General features: G+C 38.8%; 1 protein-coding gene across 3 annotated transcripts in view; it reads left to right on the top strand.

The window, feature by feature from the left end:
• Positions 1-22,595, top strand: part of LOC150108796 (uncharacterized) — a 478,706-nt gene that overhangs the window by 37,179 nt on the left and 418,932 nt on the right. For all 3 annotated transcript variants that reach the window (XM_090403306.1, XM_090403304.1, XM_090403307.1), the window contains exon 3: positions 20,098-20,166. In XM_090403306.1, coding sequence (XP_090259432.1) covers positions 20,098-20,166 — 69 coding nt within the window. The remainder of the gene's footprint in view (positions 1-20,097; positions 20,167-22,595) is intronic.

Genomic DNA, 22,595 nt, shown 5'->3' with positions numbered 1-22,595 from the left:
CAAAGATGGTTTCAGGACTGTACAATGTTAGTTATGAGGATCAGCTGAATGAATGTGGACTGCAGAGTTTGGTTGGACAGAAGAAGGAGAGGTGATATGATCAAGACTTTTAAACTGTTGAGAGGTGTCTACAGGGGTTGACACTGGAAGGTCTTTTGCTTGGTGGAACAGTGAGAAGGAGCGATGACAAGGGGTCATCCCCTTGAAATTACAAAAGGAAGCTGTGAGCAAGAGGGTGAGAAGTAGTTTCTTAACATGGATGGTGGTTGATTCGTGGAATGCATTGTCAGATAGATTGGTGAGAGAGCAAACAGTCATTGAGTTCAAGGGGTGGTATGGTAGACTTTGTGTTTCCTAGGAAGGACCTCCCATGATGAGTCTTTTGATTCCATGGAGGCCTGAATAATAGTAATAATAATAATAGTTTAGAGTACCTTAATTTCTTTTTAATATTTTTTCTTTGAATTTTTTTCATCATTTTTTTTCATATTATTATCATCATTTATTATTATACCCAGTATTTACATATACATTACAATAATTTGCAGTCTATGTTTATGAGGATTAGTTGATTGAGGCTGACTTATCCCACCTACTTCAAAGCTAGGGTTAGCTTTTATGAAGAGAGTGGGATTATCCTTCACTGTTTATCTTTGTATTGTTAATGGATGGATTATAGGCATTGGATGCTGGTGATTTGTGAAGTGTATATAAGTGTTAATGCGATATTAACTGTGTTGTATGCTTCTGGAGTTCATGTTTTAATTCTATAATTGTCTACATGTTTTAAATTTTTTGTTAGGTTGTTGAGTAGCATGGGTATCAGATGTGAACTTACAAAAGAACCATATGAGTTGTTGAAGGGTCTAGGTATGTAAAGATTTGTTGTGGGTCGTATTATGCGATATGTGTCTCTGTTGTTACGATAGGTGTTGTTGAAGTAATTCCTCAGTGACATTATGTAGTGTTTCAGATTTTTAATGCCAAGGATTTTGTGTATTGCCATAAGCAGTTCGGATATTAGCTATTGTTCAATAAATCACTCTTGAAACAATCACTGTTTCAACAGTGATTTTCAACTAAATCACTGTTGAAACAATTTTCCTATGTAATGTTTCTAATTTTGTTAGGTAGCTGTTTGATGTGTTTGCATATACCGTACCTGATAATAATAATAATAGTAATAATAGTCTGATATGTGAGCAGCTGATCCCTAAACTTCAAGTCCCTGTCCACCATCAATCTTAGATATCTCATCTCTCCACCTTCTTCATTATGTGTGTGTAAACATATGCATATGTTAATACCAAGAAAGATTTGAGGTTAGAATTATTCCAAGAAGAGAAAGATTGTTTTTTTTTTTTTTTTGGCATAGAGTTGGTGTTGTCAAAAGTAGGATTGGAACAAAATGGTTCTTTTTTTTTTTTTGTGAAAAAATAAAGAATGATAATTATGTAACCATTTAAGTTTAGCAGTTTAGCATTTCCTTGTAGAAGAATTTGGTGGACATTAGAATTTACAATGTAGGTTATGGAAATAGATATTTTAGAAGTTTTTGTGATTTGTATTTCATGGTTTCTTAAATGAGAAAGAACAAAACAGTTGGAAAAGGGTGCTAATATTATTATTATTATTATTATGTAACACCTCCAGAGAGTCCAAAGACTCATTGAGGGAGTGCACCTACTCTACAACTCTCCGTCTCCACCACCCATGAACTACAACTACCTTCATTATCTACACCAATGCCATCTACCGCTGACAACCACACTAGTATTTTCACAGACAATCACAAACATCCATGCCCACGGCTGGATTCATACCTGCAGCCTTTTGGCTGGAGAGCGATTATGTTAACCACTCGGCCAACCAGGTCTGCAAAAAATATAATTCGCAGTTGACAGGATTCGAACCTGCATGGGGAAACCCCCAATGGATTTCAAGTCTTAACCACTATGCCACGACTGTGTCTTCACGTATAGAAGGAATATAAAAGGAAGAATACAGAAGGAAGATAAATAAGGGAATGAGGTTCTTTGGTACACCAATATTATTTCCAAAATTTGAGGATTAAGAACCATCCACCACACAACTGCATTTAGAGGAAGCTGGTACAGTTGCAGAGGTCAGGAGGTAGACAGTAAATTAAGAGCTTGCTTTATTTCAGATTCAGTCATGTAAGCTAGATAGATGGGCAAATGAATGGGGGTGTCAGTTTAATACAGCAAAATGTAAGGTCTTGAGGTTTGGGACACATCGATGTGATGCTGCATACTCTATGAGAGGAATTAAACTGGAGGAAGTAGGGGAGACAAGAGATATGAGTTTGATTGATAGAAACCTGAAATTTAGGGGACATATTGCAAAGGTAGTGAAGGTAACGCATGATTGCTGCAACAATGAGAAGGACACTGACCTGCAGAGATAAAACAGTTATCATTCAGTTGTATAAGACTCTGATCAGACCACACTTAGACTATTGTTCTCAGATCTGGTCCCCAGGATTTGAAGGGGATAAATTAACTGTGAAAAGGGTACAAAGGTGGATAATAAAGATGGTGTTGGGACTGTACAATGTTAGTTATGAGGATCGGCTGAGGGAGTGTGTACTGCAGAGTTTGGTGGATAGAAGAAGGAGGAGTGATATGTTTGAGACTTTTAAACTGTTGAGAGGTGGTTACAGGGTTGACACTGGGGAGTTCTTTCGCTTGGTTGAACAGCGGGAAGGAGTCATGACAAGGGGCCATCCCTGGAAATTACGAAAGGAAACTGTGAGAAAGAGGGTGAGGAGTAGTTTCTTTGCATGGAGGGTGGTTGAACCATGGAATGCATTGCCTGATGGAGTGGTGAAAGCGAGAACGGTCAATGCATTTAAGGAGTGGTATGATAGACTTTGTGTTTCCTAGGAGGGACCTCCCTCGATGAGTCTTGATAGACGTGTTTCTTAGAAAGGACCTCCTATAATGAGTCTTTTGACTCCATGGAGGCCTGAATAATAATAATAATAATAATAATAATAATAATAATAATAATGTGTTTTAGAGATATCCAAAGCAACAACTATGAGTTTCTCCAAACTTTTCTATGGCATTTGTCTAAAAGTGTGTGATATAAGCAAGAAGATCCCCCTGTTGATCAACAGTGCTGAAATTCATGTTGGTGATTGCTATTAGTTGAGATGTTTCAGGTAGCACAGAGGCTGATTGTTAATAGGTTTCTTCACTTGTTTAGAAAAAATGAAGTGAAAGTAATTTTATTGTAACAATGTGTCGCTCTTCAAATATGGGTGCATTTCCAAGCTGCAGAATAAATACCATTGATATAGTAGAGTATGAAAAAAGAGATACAAAAGAAGTAGTAACTTCGAGAGCACTAACATTCAGAAAACAACTGGAGAAATTCCATCAGGATTAGAAGACTTTTTGGTATCAGAGTTAGTGGAAAAGATTCTTCTGATCTCTCTGGTGAAAATCTGTGGAATCACGAATCTGTGAAAATCGTCATCATCAGACCTCCATGGGGCCAAATTATTCATCATGGGAATTCCTACTGTTACAAACTTATCAAATGGAGCCTTAAATTCATTCATATCTTTGACTCACCACATACATAGACTGCACATGAAAAGCTTTAAATAAACCGAAAGAAATGAGATTGGATAACAGACTAGTGAATTGAATCAGTGACTGGCTGTCATATAGGTATCAGAAAGTTGTATATTGGGGTGCAGTGTCATGAAGGAGGAGAGTAACTAGTGGTGTGCTGCAGGGATATGTATTGGGGCCGTTTTTGTTGAATTTGTATGTTAATGATATTGGGATGGGTTAATTGGTGAGAACTAGGATATAGAAATTGGTTGATAACAACAATATTCTCTGTGGTTGTCAGCATGGTTTTCTTTAAAAGCAGATCATGTTTTACTAACTTACTTCTGTACTATAACAAGCTGACAAGGGAGATGCATATGCAATGATTTTAAATTTTATATATATGCATAACAGTGACTTAGATTTTGCAAAAGCCACACGACAAGGTCTTAAATAAACTGAAAGAAATGGGATTGAATAAGAGTCTACTGAGTTGGATCAGTGACTAGCTGCCAGGTATCAGAAAGTTGTATAGGAGTGCAGTGTTCTGAAGGATGAGGATCACTAGTAGTATGCTGCAGTGGTCTGTATAGTTATTGGGGTCACTGTTGTTCAGTTTGTTTATAGAAATAGCATAAGGACTGTATAAGGAGGGTGTGAGTAGAGGAGTGAGGAGAAGGTTCTTTGCATGGAGAGTGGTTGGTGAGTGGAATGCATTTCCTGAGTGTATTGTGAATGTAGAGACATTGAATCAGTTTAAGGCACGATTGGATGAGCTTTGTGTGTGATGGTCTGTACCTCCCATGATCAGTCTCTGACTACATGGAGGTCAGATGTTAATAATAATAATAAAAATAATAATAATAATTAATAACAGTAAATGAAGCATAGCACTTATGAAGATCTCTCATTTGCCATTCTTATTATGCCTAACAATGTGTGGATGATAATGGCTTTTGGTTGTTGCTCAGTGGGCGAAGAAATCTATACTAAATAATAAGTATTACTTCGAGGATAAACAGCATCCCCAGTATATACTTAGAAGGATTATCTGCCTCTTTGTAATAACAGCAATATTAATACTTCCATGTCATATGCATTTGATGATGCACCAACAAATAATGTAGATAATGAAACTGGAATACAATATTGAGATTTATATGGAGAATTACTTATACTAGCTTGGTTGAATGAGTTAATGTTATTATCAAGGCTGTGGGTTCAAATTCTGGAAAGTTTGTGAATTCCTTTAGGTAGCAGATGGTTTTTGTTGCCTACTGCAAGACACCGCTCTGCTCTTCATACTGGAGACCTGAAGTGGACTTATAGAAGGCCCATTTGGTCTATGAAACAGAGTTTCTAAATTAATCTAAATCTCGATCCCATCTATAATGCATGTTAGTTTTGCAACTTTTTGCTGGTGGATAGGAATTCACATTAAAAAAAAAAATTGGAGAAAGTTATAAGGAATTATGCTGATGTCAAGTTGCTTCATTAATGCTTATATACGATTAGATATGAAAAGATGAATTCGGTTATTGGTTTTGGCAATTTCAGAATTTTGCATTTTGGAAGTATATGAAGAATACTGTATTGTTTGTATAGGTGAAGTGAAGTTGTGTTCCAGGAGAATGGTGAGATACTGAATTTGTCCTCCTTCTATTGGAATAGAAGGAGGGCTAAGTAGATAATGTCCTAGATAGGTTGATAAGGATGCAGATATGTAAATAAGTTTGGGATATATTGGAGGAAATCATAAAGACTGATGATTAAGAGAACAGTAACAAATCTACACAAGGTTCTGACATGTTATTCTAAATGCATAAAGAAGACCTTGATCAGATTGCACCTTGATGAATGCCTTTAGCAGTATCTAGACCATAGGTTCCCAAACTTTTTCGGGCCATCGCCCACTTTGCAAGACATAAATTTTGTAACACGCCCCCCCCCCCATTACAACAGTTTTCCGCGTTCAAGCCGTTTGATATTTTTGACGTAAATAGCAACTAATGATTCATTATTGCTTATGCCGTTAAATTTTTAAAAAGAAGTGGCCAATATGTGCTTCATCTTGAACACAGTTATTGCTATACCGATTTTGGTAAAACGTAGCCCATATGTAAAGATTGTAAAATGTATGCTCGAATAACATTATGCACAGTTTCATACAATGGTTTAAATATGAAAATATGGAATACAATTAAGAGATTGCATTGCATTAGCAAGAATCTTATTGTAATAATTAAAACACCATTAAATATATTACAAAATTGTTTATTTCTAACTTAGAAAGTAAAAATACAAAGCAAAAATAACAAATTAATGTGAAGTTTCATACAGTGGTTTAAATATGAAAATTCGGAATACATATTAAGAGATTGCATTACATTAGTAAGAATCTTATTGTAATAATTAAAACACCATCAAATGTATTAGATGGTTTATTTTGAACTTACAAAGTAAAAATACAAAGAAAAAATAACAAATTAATGTGAAGGATGAGCCTGGTGCATTTTTAAAAGTTTGTTAATATCGGGTTCAACTTTCGTTAAAAACAGTTGTAAATCACCATGCTCAGTTATATGCAATCGGTTCCTTTTCTTAGATAGTAAATTCACTACAGCACTAAACCCACACTCAGCCAAATAAGAAGATGGAAATGCAATTAAAAATTTCTGCACTATTTCCCATAATCCAGAGTACAGTGTCGGTATTGATTTTTGCAGCCAGAACTCTTGGTATCCAGTTTTGAATTTTATTTTTAGTTCTTCATTTGTTGTGAGTTCTATGAGTTCCACTTCTAAATTTGATGATCCTGCTGTGCTTACATGTGAGAAAGGATCTAGAACCCAATTTGGTATATTCATGTTTAGAATATCCTTGAATCGCTCATTGAAATCAGCGTGGAGAACCTCCAAGTGTTGGTAGTATGTAAGTAAATCTTCCTTTTTGAGAGATACTGCTGATAAATTTGAAAAGTGGCTATATTCCCCTCGGCCCATATTCTGCTTGAACAGAAGAAGTTTCCCTACAAAAGCGGCAATAACGTTTTTTGTTTTAATTAAATTCACTTCATCACCTTGTAGTTGTCGATTGACTTCATTAAATATTTTATAGAGGTCTGTCAAATAAGCGATGTCATTTTTGGATGTAATCAGGTTGGCCTGCAATCCGTCGTCTCTGTTTTCTAGGAACTCTAGTACTGAATCAAACAAATTGTAAAATCGATTTAGACAAATACCTTTTGAAAGCTAGCGAACTTCTGTGTGAAGCAGCAAACGATTGAAATCTTCATTGTTTTCACTACAAAGTTGGCTAAACAATCTGTCACTCAATGAATTGCTTCTAATCTTGTTGACTACTCTAATAACATAATGGAGTGACGTGTGCAGGTGTTCACTTAAATTTTTCGCAACCAAATTTTGACGATGAAGAACACAGTGTATAGCGAGTACATTTGGTACTGCTTGTTTCAAATGCGCTATGAAACCCTTGTGGTGCCCTGTCATTGCTGGAGCACCATCAGTAGCAGCAGACAAAATATTAAGAATAGGAATGTCTTTCTCTTGAAAAAAACTTATTCGTGATATTAAACCGATTCTCCCTTTGTATCCTTTTCCAAGTTTTTAGCAAATAATAATTCTTGACAAACTTTTTCTTCTTTTATGAATCGTACGTATGATAAGAGTAGTGGTTCATTATTTGGGAGAGTTGATTCACCGAGTTGAATGGAAAATTGGCATGTCTTCAAATAATAGCACAATGATTTTTCAACGTCTTCAGCCATTTTATTATTATTATTATTATTATTATTCAGGCCTCCAAGGAGTCAAAAGACTCATCGAGGGAGGTCCTTTCTAAGACATAAAGTCTGTCAAGACTCATCGAGGGGAAGTCCCCCCCTGAGAAACACAAAGTTTATCATACCACTCCTTAAACCCACTGACCGTTCTCGCTCCCACCACTCCATCAGGCAATGCATTCCACGGCTCAACCACCCTCCACACAAAGAAACCACTCCTTACCCTCTTGCTCACAGTTTCCTTTCGTAACTTCCAGGGATGGCCTCTTGTCATCAAGCGAAAGAACTCCCCAGTGTCAACCCTGTAACCACCTCTCAACAGTTTAAAAGTCTCAATCATATCACCTCTCCTTCTTCTATCCACCAAACTCTGCAGTCCACATTCTCTCAGCCGATCCTCATAACTATCCTTGTACAGTCCAGAAACCATCTTTGTCATCCGTCTTTGTATCCTTTCCACAGTTAATTTATCCCCTTCAAATCCTGGGGACCAAATCTGAGAACAATAGTCCAAGTGTGGTCTGATCAGAGACTTATACAACGGAATGATAACCCTCTTATCTCTGCAGGTCAGTGTCCTTCTCATAATAGCAGCAATCCTCTGTGTTACCTTCACCACCTTTGCAATATGTCCCCTAAACTTCAGGTTTCTATCAATCATCAACCCCAGATCTCTTGTCTCCCCTACTTCCTCCAGTATAACTCCTCCCATAGAGTATGCAGCATCCCATCGATGTTTCCCAAACCTCAAGACCTTACATTTTGCTGCATTAAACTGACACCCCCATTCATTTGCCCATCTATCTAGCTTATTTAAATCCTCTTGCAGGGCTACCACATCTGCACTATTACTAATAATCCTTCCAAGCTTCGCATCATCCGCAAACAACTGAATATCCCCCTGCAATCCACTGGCTATGTCATTGATATAAAGGTTAAACAATATAGGTCCTAGTACTGAGCCCTGTGGGACCCCACTTGTAACCCTCTGCCTCCTGGAAACTGCTCCACCATACACAACTCTCTGATACCTATCAGACAGCCAATCCTGAATCCAGTTGACCAATCTGACATCCAGACCCATGTGCTGCAACTTAAATATCAGCTTATCATGTGGCACCCTGTCAAATGCCTTCGCCAAGTCTAAGAAAATTGCAGTATATGCCTTTCCCGCATCTAATGCTCTTGTAACTTTATTATAAAAGGCTAGCATATTGCTAAAACAAGAGCGTCCTTTCACAAATCCATGTTGATTCTCACAGATAACATTACCCTCATCTGCCCAATGCTGTACACGGTCCCTCACTACTTTCTCCAAGATCTTAACAACTACTGATGACACACAGACTGGCCTATAATTAGACACTTCCAGTCTGTTACCACCCTTATGCAATGGCACTATCTTACCTTCCTTCCATTCCCTGGGCACCTTTGCCAAAGCCAGACTTTCATTGAAAAGCCACGTTAAAGGTATTGTCAATTCCCTAGCACATTCTCTCAAAACTCGTGGCGAAATACCATCCAGTCCAACAGCTTTACTGACATCCAGAGTACTCAGTATCTGAAACACACTCTCTTCCTGTACCTCCAGACCTCGTACCAGTCCTATCCCTCTAGCATTAAAACTGACTCCTCTAGGATGAAATACTCCAATAAAGTGTTCATTGAACAATTCCACTATGTCCTCTGCATCAGTCACTCTATTCCCATTTTTATCCCACAATATCATTCTTCCACAGTCATTTCTCCTCCTACTGGCCACATAGCTAAAAAATTCCCTAGGATTTTCTTTGGATCTTAGGGCCAATCTCCTCTCATATTCCAGTTTCGCTTTCCTTACTACATGAGTCACTCTTCTGGCCTGTGTCTTATATTCCTCATGCATCTCTTCACCTGTCTCCTTATATCTCTTCCATAGCCTCTTTTTCGCATGCAATTCCTGTTTAATATTGTTTGTCATCCACATAATTCCACATAAGTTCCCGTCTCTTTGATACTCCTGCATGTCTATTCATTTTCCAAGTCAAAACCATATGGTCACTCTCTCCAACTGGTGGGAGAGACGTCAACTCAGTTATTATCAACTCTTCTGATGCTATAACCAAATCCAAAATTTTTGAACCTCTTGTTCCCTCTGTTACATGTTGCCTAAGACATTTGTCCCTCAAGAATTCTAGAAATTCCATTCCCCTATTGTTACATGCATCTTCCTCTTTCCAATTTATACTACTGAAGTTAAAATCTCCCATAACAATCATTCTTCTTGCACTTGCCAAACTTAGCTGTCTAAACATCTCCTGGTCCCCATCCTCTGTGCTCCTGGGTCTGTAGCAACACCCCACTAAATATCCTGTCTTGCCTACCTCTACCTCACACCATACGCTCTCAAAGTCATTTGTCTCACTACCTTCCAAATTCTCCACTCTTAGAGGACATAGGTCATCACTTATAAGCAGCACCCCACCACCACGCTTTCCCCTCCTATCCTGACGAAAAATGCTATACCCAGCGACTTCTAATCCTGTTGTTATATCCCCTTCTGTCAACCACGTCTCAGTGATCGCAATAATTTTTGGCCAGGCTGATGCTATCTGCGCCACCAATTCCTCTCCCTTATTCCGGATTTCATCGACTCTTCTTTGCACTGAATTATTGCTTAAAGGAATTTTCCTGATATCTGACACTGGCTTATGAAGCACAGTGTTTATTACTTCTTTTACTGCTGGCAAGATTAATTCCTCACCAATTGTGTAGTTTTCCTGCTTTTGCGATTAATAATGAAATATTATAAGAAGCTTGTAATCCATCATTATCTTGTTTAGTGGACGACGTAAAAAGTTTTGATATAGTTAGACGTTTAAAATATTTTTCTTCTAGTACTTGAAAATAGGACAAATCTTTATCCTTTTTGTCAGCGTGCATTTTAGTCAAATGCTCTTGTAGTCTAGAAGGCTTCATTGCTTCATTTGAAAACACTTTTTGGCAAATCAAGCACATGCGTAATAATTGGTTCGTAGGAGACTGAATAAAACCATATTTCAAATACTTAATACTGTACTGTCGACATTTCTTCTTATATTCAGACATAATAAAGTAATAAAATTTGCAAAAATATTCACAAAATAAAAGATTTAATTTACATTTTGTATGACTCCACTTATTTATCACACTTTCGACTGATGATTGTTGGCAAAGCACACAAAAAATAATGAAACTTATTCCTCACTGGTATTTATAGATTTGAAATCTGGCCCAAATCGACTTGCATGCATTGACTTGTTTGCGATACCATCGTACTCGTGCTTTGAACAAGTCATTGCAAGCATCCATATTCCTGTTAAAACATGCTGAATTGAGTGAATTACCTACATAATAGTTGACCGACATACTACTAGTTAAGACTCGTCTGCTGCGTGGATAGACTAAAGCCTGTATAGCACGATCAATTTTTACAATAACAAAAAATGAATAAATTTTTTAAGTATATAAAAAATAGAAGTTAAAATATCCTGTATGACACATTCAATTTTTTATTTTGCATGCAAGGGGGCATTTTTTCGTCCGACCATGACATTGTCTAAATAATTATAAATAATAATTAATAAATAAAATAATTACACAAGATATAAACATCAAACCTACAAAACATAACCACAGAATGAAAAAAAGATATATATGAATGAGAAAATAATAGTTGATAGTGTGGAAGGTGTGAGTGACTGTGAAAGTTTTGGAGATGGTTTTGTTTGGGAGAGTGAATTTAGATTAAGAGTGACTGGCCTGCAGAGGGAGATAGATAAGTTGAAAGAGGAGGTGGAATGTCTTGTGAATGAGAGCAGAAGTATGAAAGATAAGATTAGGAGAATGGAAGAGATAAATGCAAGGAGAATCAGAGCAGGTGAGAATTTAGGGAGTATGAGTGAGAGGTATCTGGGTGCTAGAAGAGGAGAGCATGGAAACAGTAGAAGAGAGGGAATGAGAGAGAGGGATATGGAAGTGCTAGAAGAGGAGAGAATGGAAACGGTTGGAGAGATGGAATGAGAGAGAGGTATGGGAATGCTAGAAGACGAGAGGATGGAAACAGTAGGAGAGACAGAATGAGAGAGGGACATGAAAGTGCTAGAAGTGGAGAAAATGGAAACAGTAGGAGAGAGGGAATGAGAGAGATGTATGGGAGTGCTAGAAGAGGAGAGAATGGAAACAGTAGGAGAGAGAGGTATGGGAATGCTAGAAGAGAGAATAGCAGTAGAGGAGAGGGAATGAGAGAGACCTATGGGAATGAAAGAAGAGGAGAGAATGGTAACAATAGGAGAGAGAGGGAATGGTAAGAGGTATAATGTATGGCGACTCAGTGATCCGTGGTGTTCAAGATAGGATGCATGAGGAGTGTTTGCCATTTGCATAGACAGGAGGAACAATAGAAAGGGTGGCTATGGCAATTAAGAGAGGTGAAAGGGTGGATGAGATGATTGTGATGGTAGGAACGAATGACTTGAGTGGTAATGTAAGTCGGGCAGCGAGAGATATGAGAATTTTACTTGAGACTTTACGGAAGAAGACAGAGAGAGGAAAAATAGTGTGTGTGTGTTGCCTAGGTATGATAATGATGAGCCGAGCAGATGAGCGGTGATATTGAATGGCATAATAGCGAGAATGTGTGACAAGAGAGGACTGGTATATTGGGATGCTTGGAGTGCGTTGGAGGAAAGAGAGGAATTGTATGCGAGAGACCATTTACATTTGAATGAGGAAGGACGTAGGCATCTGGAGAGATTGCTGTTCTGAACAAGTCAGTGTGTCCCAGGGAGGATGATAGCAGGGGTGGCCTCTTGTGGGAATGGATACTTGGGAGAAGGGAGACAATGTCAGGTAACACTGAGCCCAGTGGAGTCTCCGGAGTAAGGGAGTATCCGGAATAAGGGAGAGGAATTGGTGGCGCAGATAGCATCAGCCTGGCCAAAAATTATTGCGATCACTGAGACGTGGTTGACAGAAGGGGATATAACAACAGGAATAGAAGTCTCTGGGTATAGCATTTTTCGTCAGGATAGGAGGGGAAAGCGTGGTGGTGGGGTACTGCTTATGATAAGTGATGACCTATGTCCTCTAAGAGTGGAAGTTTTGGAAGGAAGCGAGACAAATGATTTTGAGAGCGTATGGTGTGAGGTAGAGGTAGACAAGACAGGATATTTAGTGGGGTGTTGCTACAGACCCAGGAGCACAGAGGATGGGGACCAGGAGATGTTTAGACAGCTAAGTTTGGTAAGTGCAAGAAGAATGATTGTTATGGGAGATTTTAACTACAGTAGTATATATTGGAGAGAGGAAGATGCATGTAGCAATAGGGGAATGGAATTTCTAGAATACGTGAGGGACAAATGTCTTAGGCAATATGTAACAGAGGGAACAAGAGGTTCAAGAGTTTTGGATTTGATTATAGCATCAGAAGAGTTGATAATAACTGAGTTGACATCTCTCCCATCAGTTGGAGAGAGTGACCATATGGTTTTGACTTGGAAAATGAATAGACATGCAGGAGTATCAAAGAGACGGGAACTTATGTGGAATTATAATGCAGGTGATTATAATAGTCTTAGACGTCAACTTCAGGAAGTTTCATGGAGGCAGGAATTGGAAGGCCGGGATATCATTAGTGCGTGGGAAATTGTGAAAGAATATTTGTTAGCAGCAATGGTAAGTTGTATACCACGAGTGAAGAAGAGGACACAATTTGGAGTAAAGTGGATGACAAACAATATTAAACAGGAATTGCATGCAAAAAAGAGGCTATGGAAGAGATATAAGGAAACAGGTGAAGAGAAGATGCATGAAGAATATAAGACACAGGCCAGAAGAATGACTAGTGTGGTAAGGAAAGCGAAACTGGAATATGAGAGAAGATTGGCCCTAAGATCCAAAGAAAATCCTAGGGAATTGTTTAGCTATGTGGCCAGTAGGAGGAGAAATGACTGTGGAAGAATGATATTGTGGGATAAAAATGGGAATAGAGTGACTGATGCAGAGGACATAGTGGAATTGTTCAATGAACACTTTATCGAAGTATTTCATCCTAGAGGAGTCAGTTTTAATGCTAGAGGGATAGGGCTGGTTCGAGGTTTAGAAGTACAGGAGGAGAGTGTGTTTCAGATACTGAGTACCCTGGATATCAGTAAAGCTGTGGGACTGGATGGTATTTCACCACGAGTTTTGAGAGAATGTGCTAGGGAACTGACAGTACCTTTAACCTGGCTTTTCAATGAAAATCTGGCTTCGGCAAAGGTGCCCAGGGAATGGGGGGAGGGTGGGATGGTGCCATTGCATGGGGATGGTGGGAGACTGGGGGTGTCTAATTATGGGCCAGTCTGTGTGTCATCAGTAGTTGTTGGGATCTTGGAGAAAGCAGTGAGGGACCGTATATGGCATTGGGCAGATTGGGGTGGTGTTGTCTGTGAGAGTCAACATGGATTTGTGGAAGGGCGCTCTTGTTTTAGCAATATGCTAGCCTTTTATAATAAAGTTACAAGAACATTAGATAAGGAAAGGGCATATACTGCAATTTTCTTAGATTTAGCGAGGGCATTTGAAGGGGTGCCACATGGTGGGCTGATATTTGGGTTGCAGCACATGGGTCTGGATGTCAGATTAGTCAACTGGATTCAGGATTGACTGTCTGATAGGTATCAGAGAGTTGTTTATGGTGGGGCAGTTTCAGGGAGTCAGAGAGTTATGGGTGGGGTCCCGCAGGGCTCAGTACTAGGACTATATTGTTTAACCTTTATATCAATGACATTGCCAGTGGATTGCAGGGGGATATTTAGTTGTTTGCAGATGATGTGGGGTTGGGAGGGATTATTGGTAATAGTGCAGATGTGGTAGCCCTGCAAGAGGATTTAAATAAGGTAGATAGATGGGCAAATGAATGGGATGTCGGTTTTGTTGCAGCAGGGTGTGGAGTCTTGAGGTTTGGGAAACATTGATGGGTTGCTGCATAATCTATGGGAGGAGTTGTGCTGGAGGAAGTGGGGGAGACTGGAGTTCTGGGGTTGATGATTGATAGAATCCTGAAGTTTAGGGGACATATTCCGGGGGAGGGGTTTCACAGAGGATTGCTGCAATTGTGAGAAGGACACTGGCCTGCAGAGACAAGAGGGTTATCATTCCGTTGTATAAGTCTCTGATCAGACCGCACTTGGACTGTTGTTCTCGGGTTTGGTAGATTGGCTGTGGAGGGGATACAAAGACGGATGATAAAGATGGTTTCAGGACTTTACAAGCATAGTTATGAGGATCGGCTGGGGGAATGTGGACTGCAGAGTTTGGTGGATATAGGAAGGAGAGGTGATGTGATTGAGACTTTTGGGCTGTTGAGAGGTGGTTGCATGGTTGACAATGGGGAGTTCTTTCACTTGGTTGAATAGCGGGGGGGGGTGATGACAAGAGGTTACGAAAGGAAACTGTGAGCAAGAGGGTAAGGAGTGGTTTCTTTGTGTGGAGGGTGGTTGAACCGTGGGGTGCATTGCCTGGTGGAGTGGTGGGAGTGGGGATGGTCGGTGAGTTTGGGGAGTGGTGTGATAGACTTTGTGTTTCTTAGGGTGGGACCTCCCCCTCGATGAGTCTTGACGGACTTTATGTTCTTAGGAAGGACCTCCCACAATGAGTCTTTTGACTCCATGGGGGCCTGAATAATAATAATAAAATAATAATGAATAATAATAATAATTTCTTTCTTGCCATTATTATTTTTACTCATAATATTAAATTATATAGCATTGGGTTTATTTTTGTACAAATCAATTAGAAAAGTGGTTTTATATATTTTATATATATTTATTTGCTACTGTAAACATAACCTATTATACACACATATATACATGCTCTATTTTCTCATTGACATAGAAAATTCACATCTATTTCTATCTGACATGGTAAACTTTCAAATGATTAAATAATTGAAATAGAAAATTGATAAAAAAATTGATCCTGTAAGACGGGCATAAGATGAATTGAAATGCAGTATTTAAATTTTAAATGATTATCTAATCGTAAAATCATGAAAATTAATTTTTAAATATATATTATTCATTTCTTCTATAAAGAGCCACCGACCACTAGACCGCATGAACGCCCCCAAATGCTTCTGATCTCACTATAGCCCCCCCCACCCCCCTAGAAGGCTTCAGCACCCACTTGGGGGTGGTACCGCCCACTTTGGGAACCTATGATCTAGACCAGTGGTCGCCAAAGGGGTCGATATCGACCCCTTGGGGTCGATATGACATTGTTAGGGGTCGATTCGGGCTCAGGGGTCAATTGGGGGTCGACAGAAAAATATAAGACATCATTGTATGGGTAATATTTAATTCGGTTAACTTGGATTACCTCCATGACAAGAGACATGGAGGTAATGACAATGCAATTAAGAGTGAATCGTGGGATCAGTACATTCATCTTACAGGTCCATGAATAGTACCTGTAAGATGGAGTAAGGTCATGAAAATAGTTACTGAGGCCAATCAAGTAGGCCAAAATGACGTATTTACCAATAAACGGATGTTGGTGGTTCCTGTCGGCCGATGCAGTGGGAGCGAGATTGCAACACGTGCTTGGTTCTTATTTACTGATACTTACAAGTATTCGATCCCAGTCTCATTTTTGCACATCGACATACAAGTGAGCGTTAATGTTCTAAAATTCATCAACATACATATTATAAATCAATCGTTATTCATTCATGAACTAAACTTCTCTATGTTGAAGAGTTGAGCAGCGCTGGTAGTAATACCAGTGATATTAATACCAGTAGTTTATTAATATCACTAGTAATACCAGTGATATTACTAGTGATAGTAATAGTAAAATAAAATATAGGGGTCGATAAAAAGTCAAGAAACGCTTGAAGGGGTCAACGGGCAAATGACTTTGGCGACCCCTGATCTAGACTATTCAATACAAAGGGAGAGAGAGTGAAGAAATTAATGGAAACTTCATCTATGAACTGAACTTTTTTTTTTTTAATTCTGCTTATCTGATATAAATCTCCGGACACTTTTTTTGCACGTTGACAGAAAATAACTTTGACAATTATGTTAATATGAATCAGCTACAGAACTGCTTCTAATACTAAAGTAATAAAACGTGAGAAACATAAGTTAAAAAAAAAAAATCCAAAATACAATGAAAGCTGTATATATGTGTTACAGTTCATATTTATATGGGTAGATTAGATCTGTCCCAGCAAGTCCTGTGGGACTTCATGACAAATATTATTACAAATATATATCATGACAAATATTATTATTATTCAGGCCTCCATGGAGTCAAGAGACTCATCGTGGGAGGTCCTTCCTAGGAAACACAAAGTCTATCATACTGCTCCATAAAGTTATTGAACGTTCTTACTCTCACCACTCTATCAGGCAATGTATTTCACAGTTACACCATGCTCCACGCAAAGAAGCCACTCCTCACTCCTCTTACTCACAGCTTCCTTTCGCACTTTCCAGGGATAGCCGCTTGTCATCGCTCCTTCCTGCTGCTCCACCAAGTGAAAGAACTCCCCAGCGTCCACCCTGTAACTGCTTTTCAACATTTTAAAAGTCTCGATCATATCACCACTTCTTCCCACCAAACTCAGCAGTCCACATTCTCTCAGCTGATCTCATAATTAACATTGTATAGTCCTGAAACTATCTTTGTTATCCACCTCTGCAACCTTTCCGCAGTTAATTTATGCCCTTCAAATCCTGGGGACCAAATTTGAGAACAATAGTCTAAGTTGGGTCTGATCAAGGATTTATACAATGGAATGATAACTCTTCTATCTCTGCAGGTCAGCGTCCTTCTCAGTATTGTAGCAATCCTCTGGGTTACCTTCACCACCTTTGCAATATGCCCATTGAATTTCAGTTTTATATCGATCATCACTCCCAGATCTCTTGTCTTCCCTATTTCCTCCAGTACAGCTCCTCCAATTGAGTTTGTAGCCTCCCATCAATATATCCCAAACTTCATGACGTTACATTTTGCTGCATTAAACCGATACCCTCATTCATTTTCCCTGCCCATCTGTCTAGCATATTCAAATGCTCTTGCAGTGCTGCCACATCTCTAGTATTACTAATAACCCTTACCAGCTTCACATCATCTGCAAACAACTGATATCCCCTTACAATCCATTGACGATGTCATTGATATAAAGGTTAAACCATCCAGGTCCCAGTACTGAGCCTTGTGGAACCCCACTTGCAACTTCTGCTTCCTTGATATTGTCCCACCATACACAACTCTGTGATACATATCAGACAGCCAATCCTGAATCCAGTTGACTAACCCGACATCTAAACCCATGTGCTCTAACTTAAATATCAGCTTACCATGTTGCACCTTGTCAAATGCCTTTGCAAAATAAAAAAAAATAGCAGTGTATGCCTTTCCCTCATCAACTGCTCTTGTCACTTTATTATAAAAGGCAATCATATTACTAAAGCAAGAGCATCCCCTTAACAAATCCATCTTGACTCTCACAGATAACATTACCATCATCTGTATATGGGGGTAATGTTATACTGTATATGGTCCCTCACTAATTTCTCGAAGATCTTAATAACTACTGATGAAACACAAACTGGCCTATAATTAGACACTTCCAGTCTCCTACCACCCTTATGCAATGGCACTATCTTACCTTCCTTCCATTCCTTGGTACCTTTCCCATAGCCAGACTTTCAATGAAAAGCCAAATCAATGGAACTGTCAGTTCTTTAGCGCATTCTCTCAAACCCTGTGGTGAAATACCATCTGGTCCCAGAGCTTTGCTGACATCTAGAGTATTCATTGTTTGAAACACACTCTCCTCTAACACCTCTAAACCTTTCACCTGCCCTATCCCTTTAGTATTAAAACTTACTTCAAATACTCCAATAAACTGTTCATTGTACAACTCCACTATGTTCTCTGCATCAGTCACTCTGTTCACATTTTTATCGCACAATGTCCTTCTTCCACAGTCCAGTTTTGCCTACCTCACCATGATATTGTTTGTCATCCACTTTACACCAAACTGTGTTATCTTCTTCGCTTGTGGAATACAGCTTACTATTGCTGCTAACAAATATTCTTCACAATTTCACAAGCACTAATGATATCTTGCCCTTCCAATTCCTCCCTATATGAAACTGAACCAAGTTCCATATAGGGAGGAATTGGAATTACACATTCTAGCTATTATGCTATTGATTATTACTGCTCTTCTGCTCAGGTTGTCATTATCATACCTGGCAACACACACTCTCTTTCCTCTGTTCGTTTTCTCATGGGGGCAGCATTCCTTGTACAACCGTAAGCATGAATCTCAGATCTCTCTCCACGTGATTTACACTGCCTCTCAAGTCATTCGTGCCCACCATCACAATCATCTCTCCTCCTTTCATTCCGCTTAATTGCCATAGCCACACTTTCTATCTTTCCTCCAGGCAAACTCTCCTCTGGCATCCTGTATTGCACACCATAGATTATCAAGTCTCCATACATCACACCTCTTACCACTCTGTTCCTTTATTGCTCACATGCATCCCTCACTGTCTCCCTTCTAACCCTTCCTCTCAGTGTTCTCTTCTTACCTTCTGTTCTGGCATCATTCTATCCCTGGTTTCAGCACTCCCTCGCATTCTGCTCACTTGCTCTCTCTGACTGTTTCCATTCTCTCTTCTTCTATCATTCCCATACCTCTCTCTCTCTCTTTCTCATTCCCTCTCTTCTACTGCTTCTATTCCATTCTCTCCTCTTCTCTCATTCCTATCTCTTCCATTCGCTTACTCTCATCTTTGATACTTTCCTGAGACATTCCACCTCCTCTTTCAACTCATCTATCTCTCTCTCTGCATGTTAGTCACTCTTACTTACCATTCATCCTCCCAATGAAGACCATCTCTGAAAATCTCACAACGATTCAAGTCTTCCATACTCCCCACTGTTATTTTTTCATTCATATTTCGCTTGTTATTCTTACCTATCACACTACTCCTCTCTCCACATTCTTCCGCTCCCGACGCAATGAGGTTGGATATCGTAACATCTAACTCACCGAATTCCTCCCATTGCCTACATTTTAGCCATATACGTACTCCCTTCTCTCAACTTTCACATATCCAACTGCTGGGATGCCACAAATCCTCTATTATGTTATTCAAAATAGAGTTCTTGAATGGGGGAGGACTTGGTGACATGCCATTTGTAATTGGAACTGCGGCTGCCGCCATCTTTAACATAGTGCCGAGGAACTACTACAACTAAACGCTGAATGCTAACTACTATTATAACTAAATGCTAAATACTATTACAACTAGATGCTAAATACTAAATACTATTACAACTAAATGCTAAATGCTAAATACTATTACAACTAAACACTAAATGCTGTGTTATATGCTCTACTGTAAGCTCATTTACTTATGCTGTAATACAAGTATAATTATATTTAACTACACTAAATAAATTTTTTTTAAAATAAATTATCCGCTGAAGAAAAGAGATGAGCACTCCAATATTGTCATATCCAACATTTTGTGCTTCTAAGGCAGTTCCAACTGAATCAATCCACCTAGACCTTGGTCTTCCTCTGTGGTCTCTTTCCTGCTATCTTAGTTGACTTAGTTCATCAGAATTAAGGATTTTTTTTAAAATTATTTTATTTTATTTTTTCTCTTGCAGGTTAGCAGCATCAGAACCAAAACTATTATCCAGAAGAGACTTTGTTTCGGTCAGTATACCGAGGTCATGGTACGTAAATGATTATTAATGTTTCTTTTTCCATATTATTTATGTTGTAATATATAATAAAACCTCAGTAGCATGACACATGGATAATTGAACAACATGGAGAACACCGATCTCTATATTTTAAAATCCTTATTTATCATTATTATTATCATCATAGGCATTGTGTTCATTCCACTGTTGAACAGACATGTGACTTGAGTTCCTTATCAGTCTGCAATTAAAACATGGGTACTCAGTATTATCTTAAATATGTTTAACAACAGTATCAGATATTAACTTAAGGTAATCTTTGTTTCTACAAAATTTTTTGATTTTACAAAAGCACTTGCTTCTGGTGCATGCTCCTTTGTTTTATTATCTCCGACTGCACTTAATGACCTTTAAAGTGTTCTATATGACCATCAACAAAATGTTCCTGCTCTAATTGCATTCCCTTAGCATGAGGTCAAGGAGTAAGAAATGATAACTAATCTCAGATATGATTTTCTTTTTTCTCTTAATGCTATCATCTCTGCAACAGTGTTTATGGTTAAGAAATAAGCATTCATCAAGATACAGAAAAAGTATTAAACAGCAGTTGCATTAAAAACTTGTTTATTCATGGTGATTATATGCAATGTTCTGTCTGCAGCAGCAACTTGAACTGTGATTTCTCTATTGTAAAAAAATATGGAAGGCAAAGGAAAGTTACAGTGATGCTCTACAGGCAACACCTTATTATTATTATTATTATTATTATTATTATTATTATTATTATTATTATTATTATTATTACACGCTCCATGGAGTCGACAGACTCATCATGGGAGGTTCATTGAACTGACAACATATTTATTATATAGAATCTTAAAGTCCTTAACACTCCTTGCATTAACAACACATTCTGGTAATGCATTCCATTCACTGACAATTCTCCATGTAAAAAATCTACTCCTCACACCCTTATTCACCACACTTTTACATAACTTCCAGGAATGACCTCTTGTTCTTCCCCTCTCACTTTCTACTCTTTTTATAATCCTCTCTGGATTAATCTGATAAAATCCATTCATTAACGTAAACGTCTCTATCATATCACCTCTCTTCCTCTTATGCACCAAACTCTGTAATCAACATTTCTTCAACCTCTCTCCATAGCCAGCATTCCAAAATACTGATATTGTCTTAGTCACTCGTCTCTGGACCCTCTTCAATGTCTCCACATCACATTGAAAACCAGGTGACTAGATATGAGCACAACAGTCAAAGTGTGGTGACCAGTGCATTATACAGTGACACAACCACTTCCTTATCCTTGCATGTTAGGATATCGTATCATAGCAACACTACGATGTGCAACCTTTGCATCCCTAGCAATATGCCATCTAAACTTCAGTCTACTGTCAACAATCACTCCGCGGCACCATCAATATAGTACATAGCCTTATATTTCTGCACTCCAAAATGCAACACCTTGCACTTGTTGCTATTAAAACTATAACCCCCACTCTTTTATCCAAGTAAAAAGTCTATTTAAATCTTCCTGAAGGGATTCAGCATCAGCAGTGCTACTTATAATTCTTCCCAACTTTGCATCATCAGCTAATAGCTGAAGATCCTCAGTCAGTCCACATGATATATCGTTTACAAACAAGTTAAACAGCAGGGGCACAAGAACAGAACCCTGGGGCGTGCCACTGGTCATCGTCACTGTATATTATGCTTTCGCACAGGCCTACACATTTTACCACATAAGCTTCCGTAACCGATAATCCCACGGAACAGGCTGGTTGCTCCTTCTTCCAGGTGGTATCCCATGTCTGTTGAAGTGTGTGTGTTCACGGGGCTGGATTGCCTGCTTTGTGGGAGGAAAAACCTCAGATGAACTGGCAAAAAACCTGCTGTCCACGTCCGAGATTGGCTAACTTGGCTATTGCTGAGGAAGATTCTTAAGCTCCTCACATTGTCAACAGGAATCAAACCTAGGCCACTACTTCCCAGGCATATGGTTGTGATGTGCAAAACCACTAGGCTAACCATGTGGACGCCACTGGTCATCCTTCTTTTTCGAGACACTGCTCCATCATACACAACCTGCTAGTATTGTTCAGAGAGCCAGTCTCTGATCCATCTACCAGTATACTGTTCCCATCCTCTGGGAACAGTATACTGCAAAGTCTAAGAATATCACTGTATATGATTCTCCCTTATCTAACACACTCGTCACCTTATCATAAAATGCAAGTAAATTACTTAAACAGGACCTATCCTTTACAAATCCATGCTGACTTCACAAAGGATGCCATTTCCATCAACCCTATTCTATATTCTATTCCTTATCAATCTCTCCAACACCTTGACCACAGCTGCAGTTATACAGACTGGCCTATAGTTGGAGACTTCTGTCTTAGAACCATGCTTGTGGTGTAGTACTATTTTGCCCTCTTTCC

Source organism: Typopeltis vanoorti, chromosome 2 (assembly GCF_054136105.1).
Source record: "Typopeltis vanoorti isolate ZY-2024b chromosome 2, IOZ_Tvanoo_1.0, whole genome shotgun sequence".
NCBI lineage: Eukaryota > Metazoa > Arthropoda > Arachnida > Uropygi > Thelyphonidae > Typopeltis > Typopeltis vanoorti.
The sequence above is the reverse complement of the archived record's forward strand: the minus strand, read 5'-3'. Positions and strand labels throughout refer to the sequence as shown.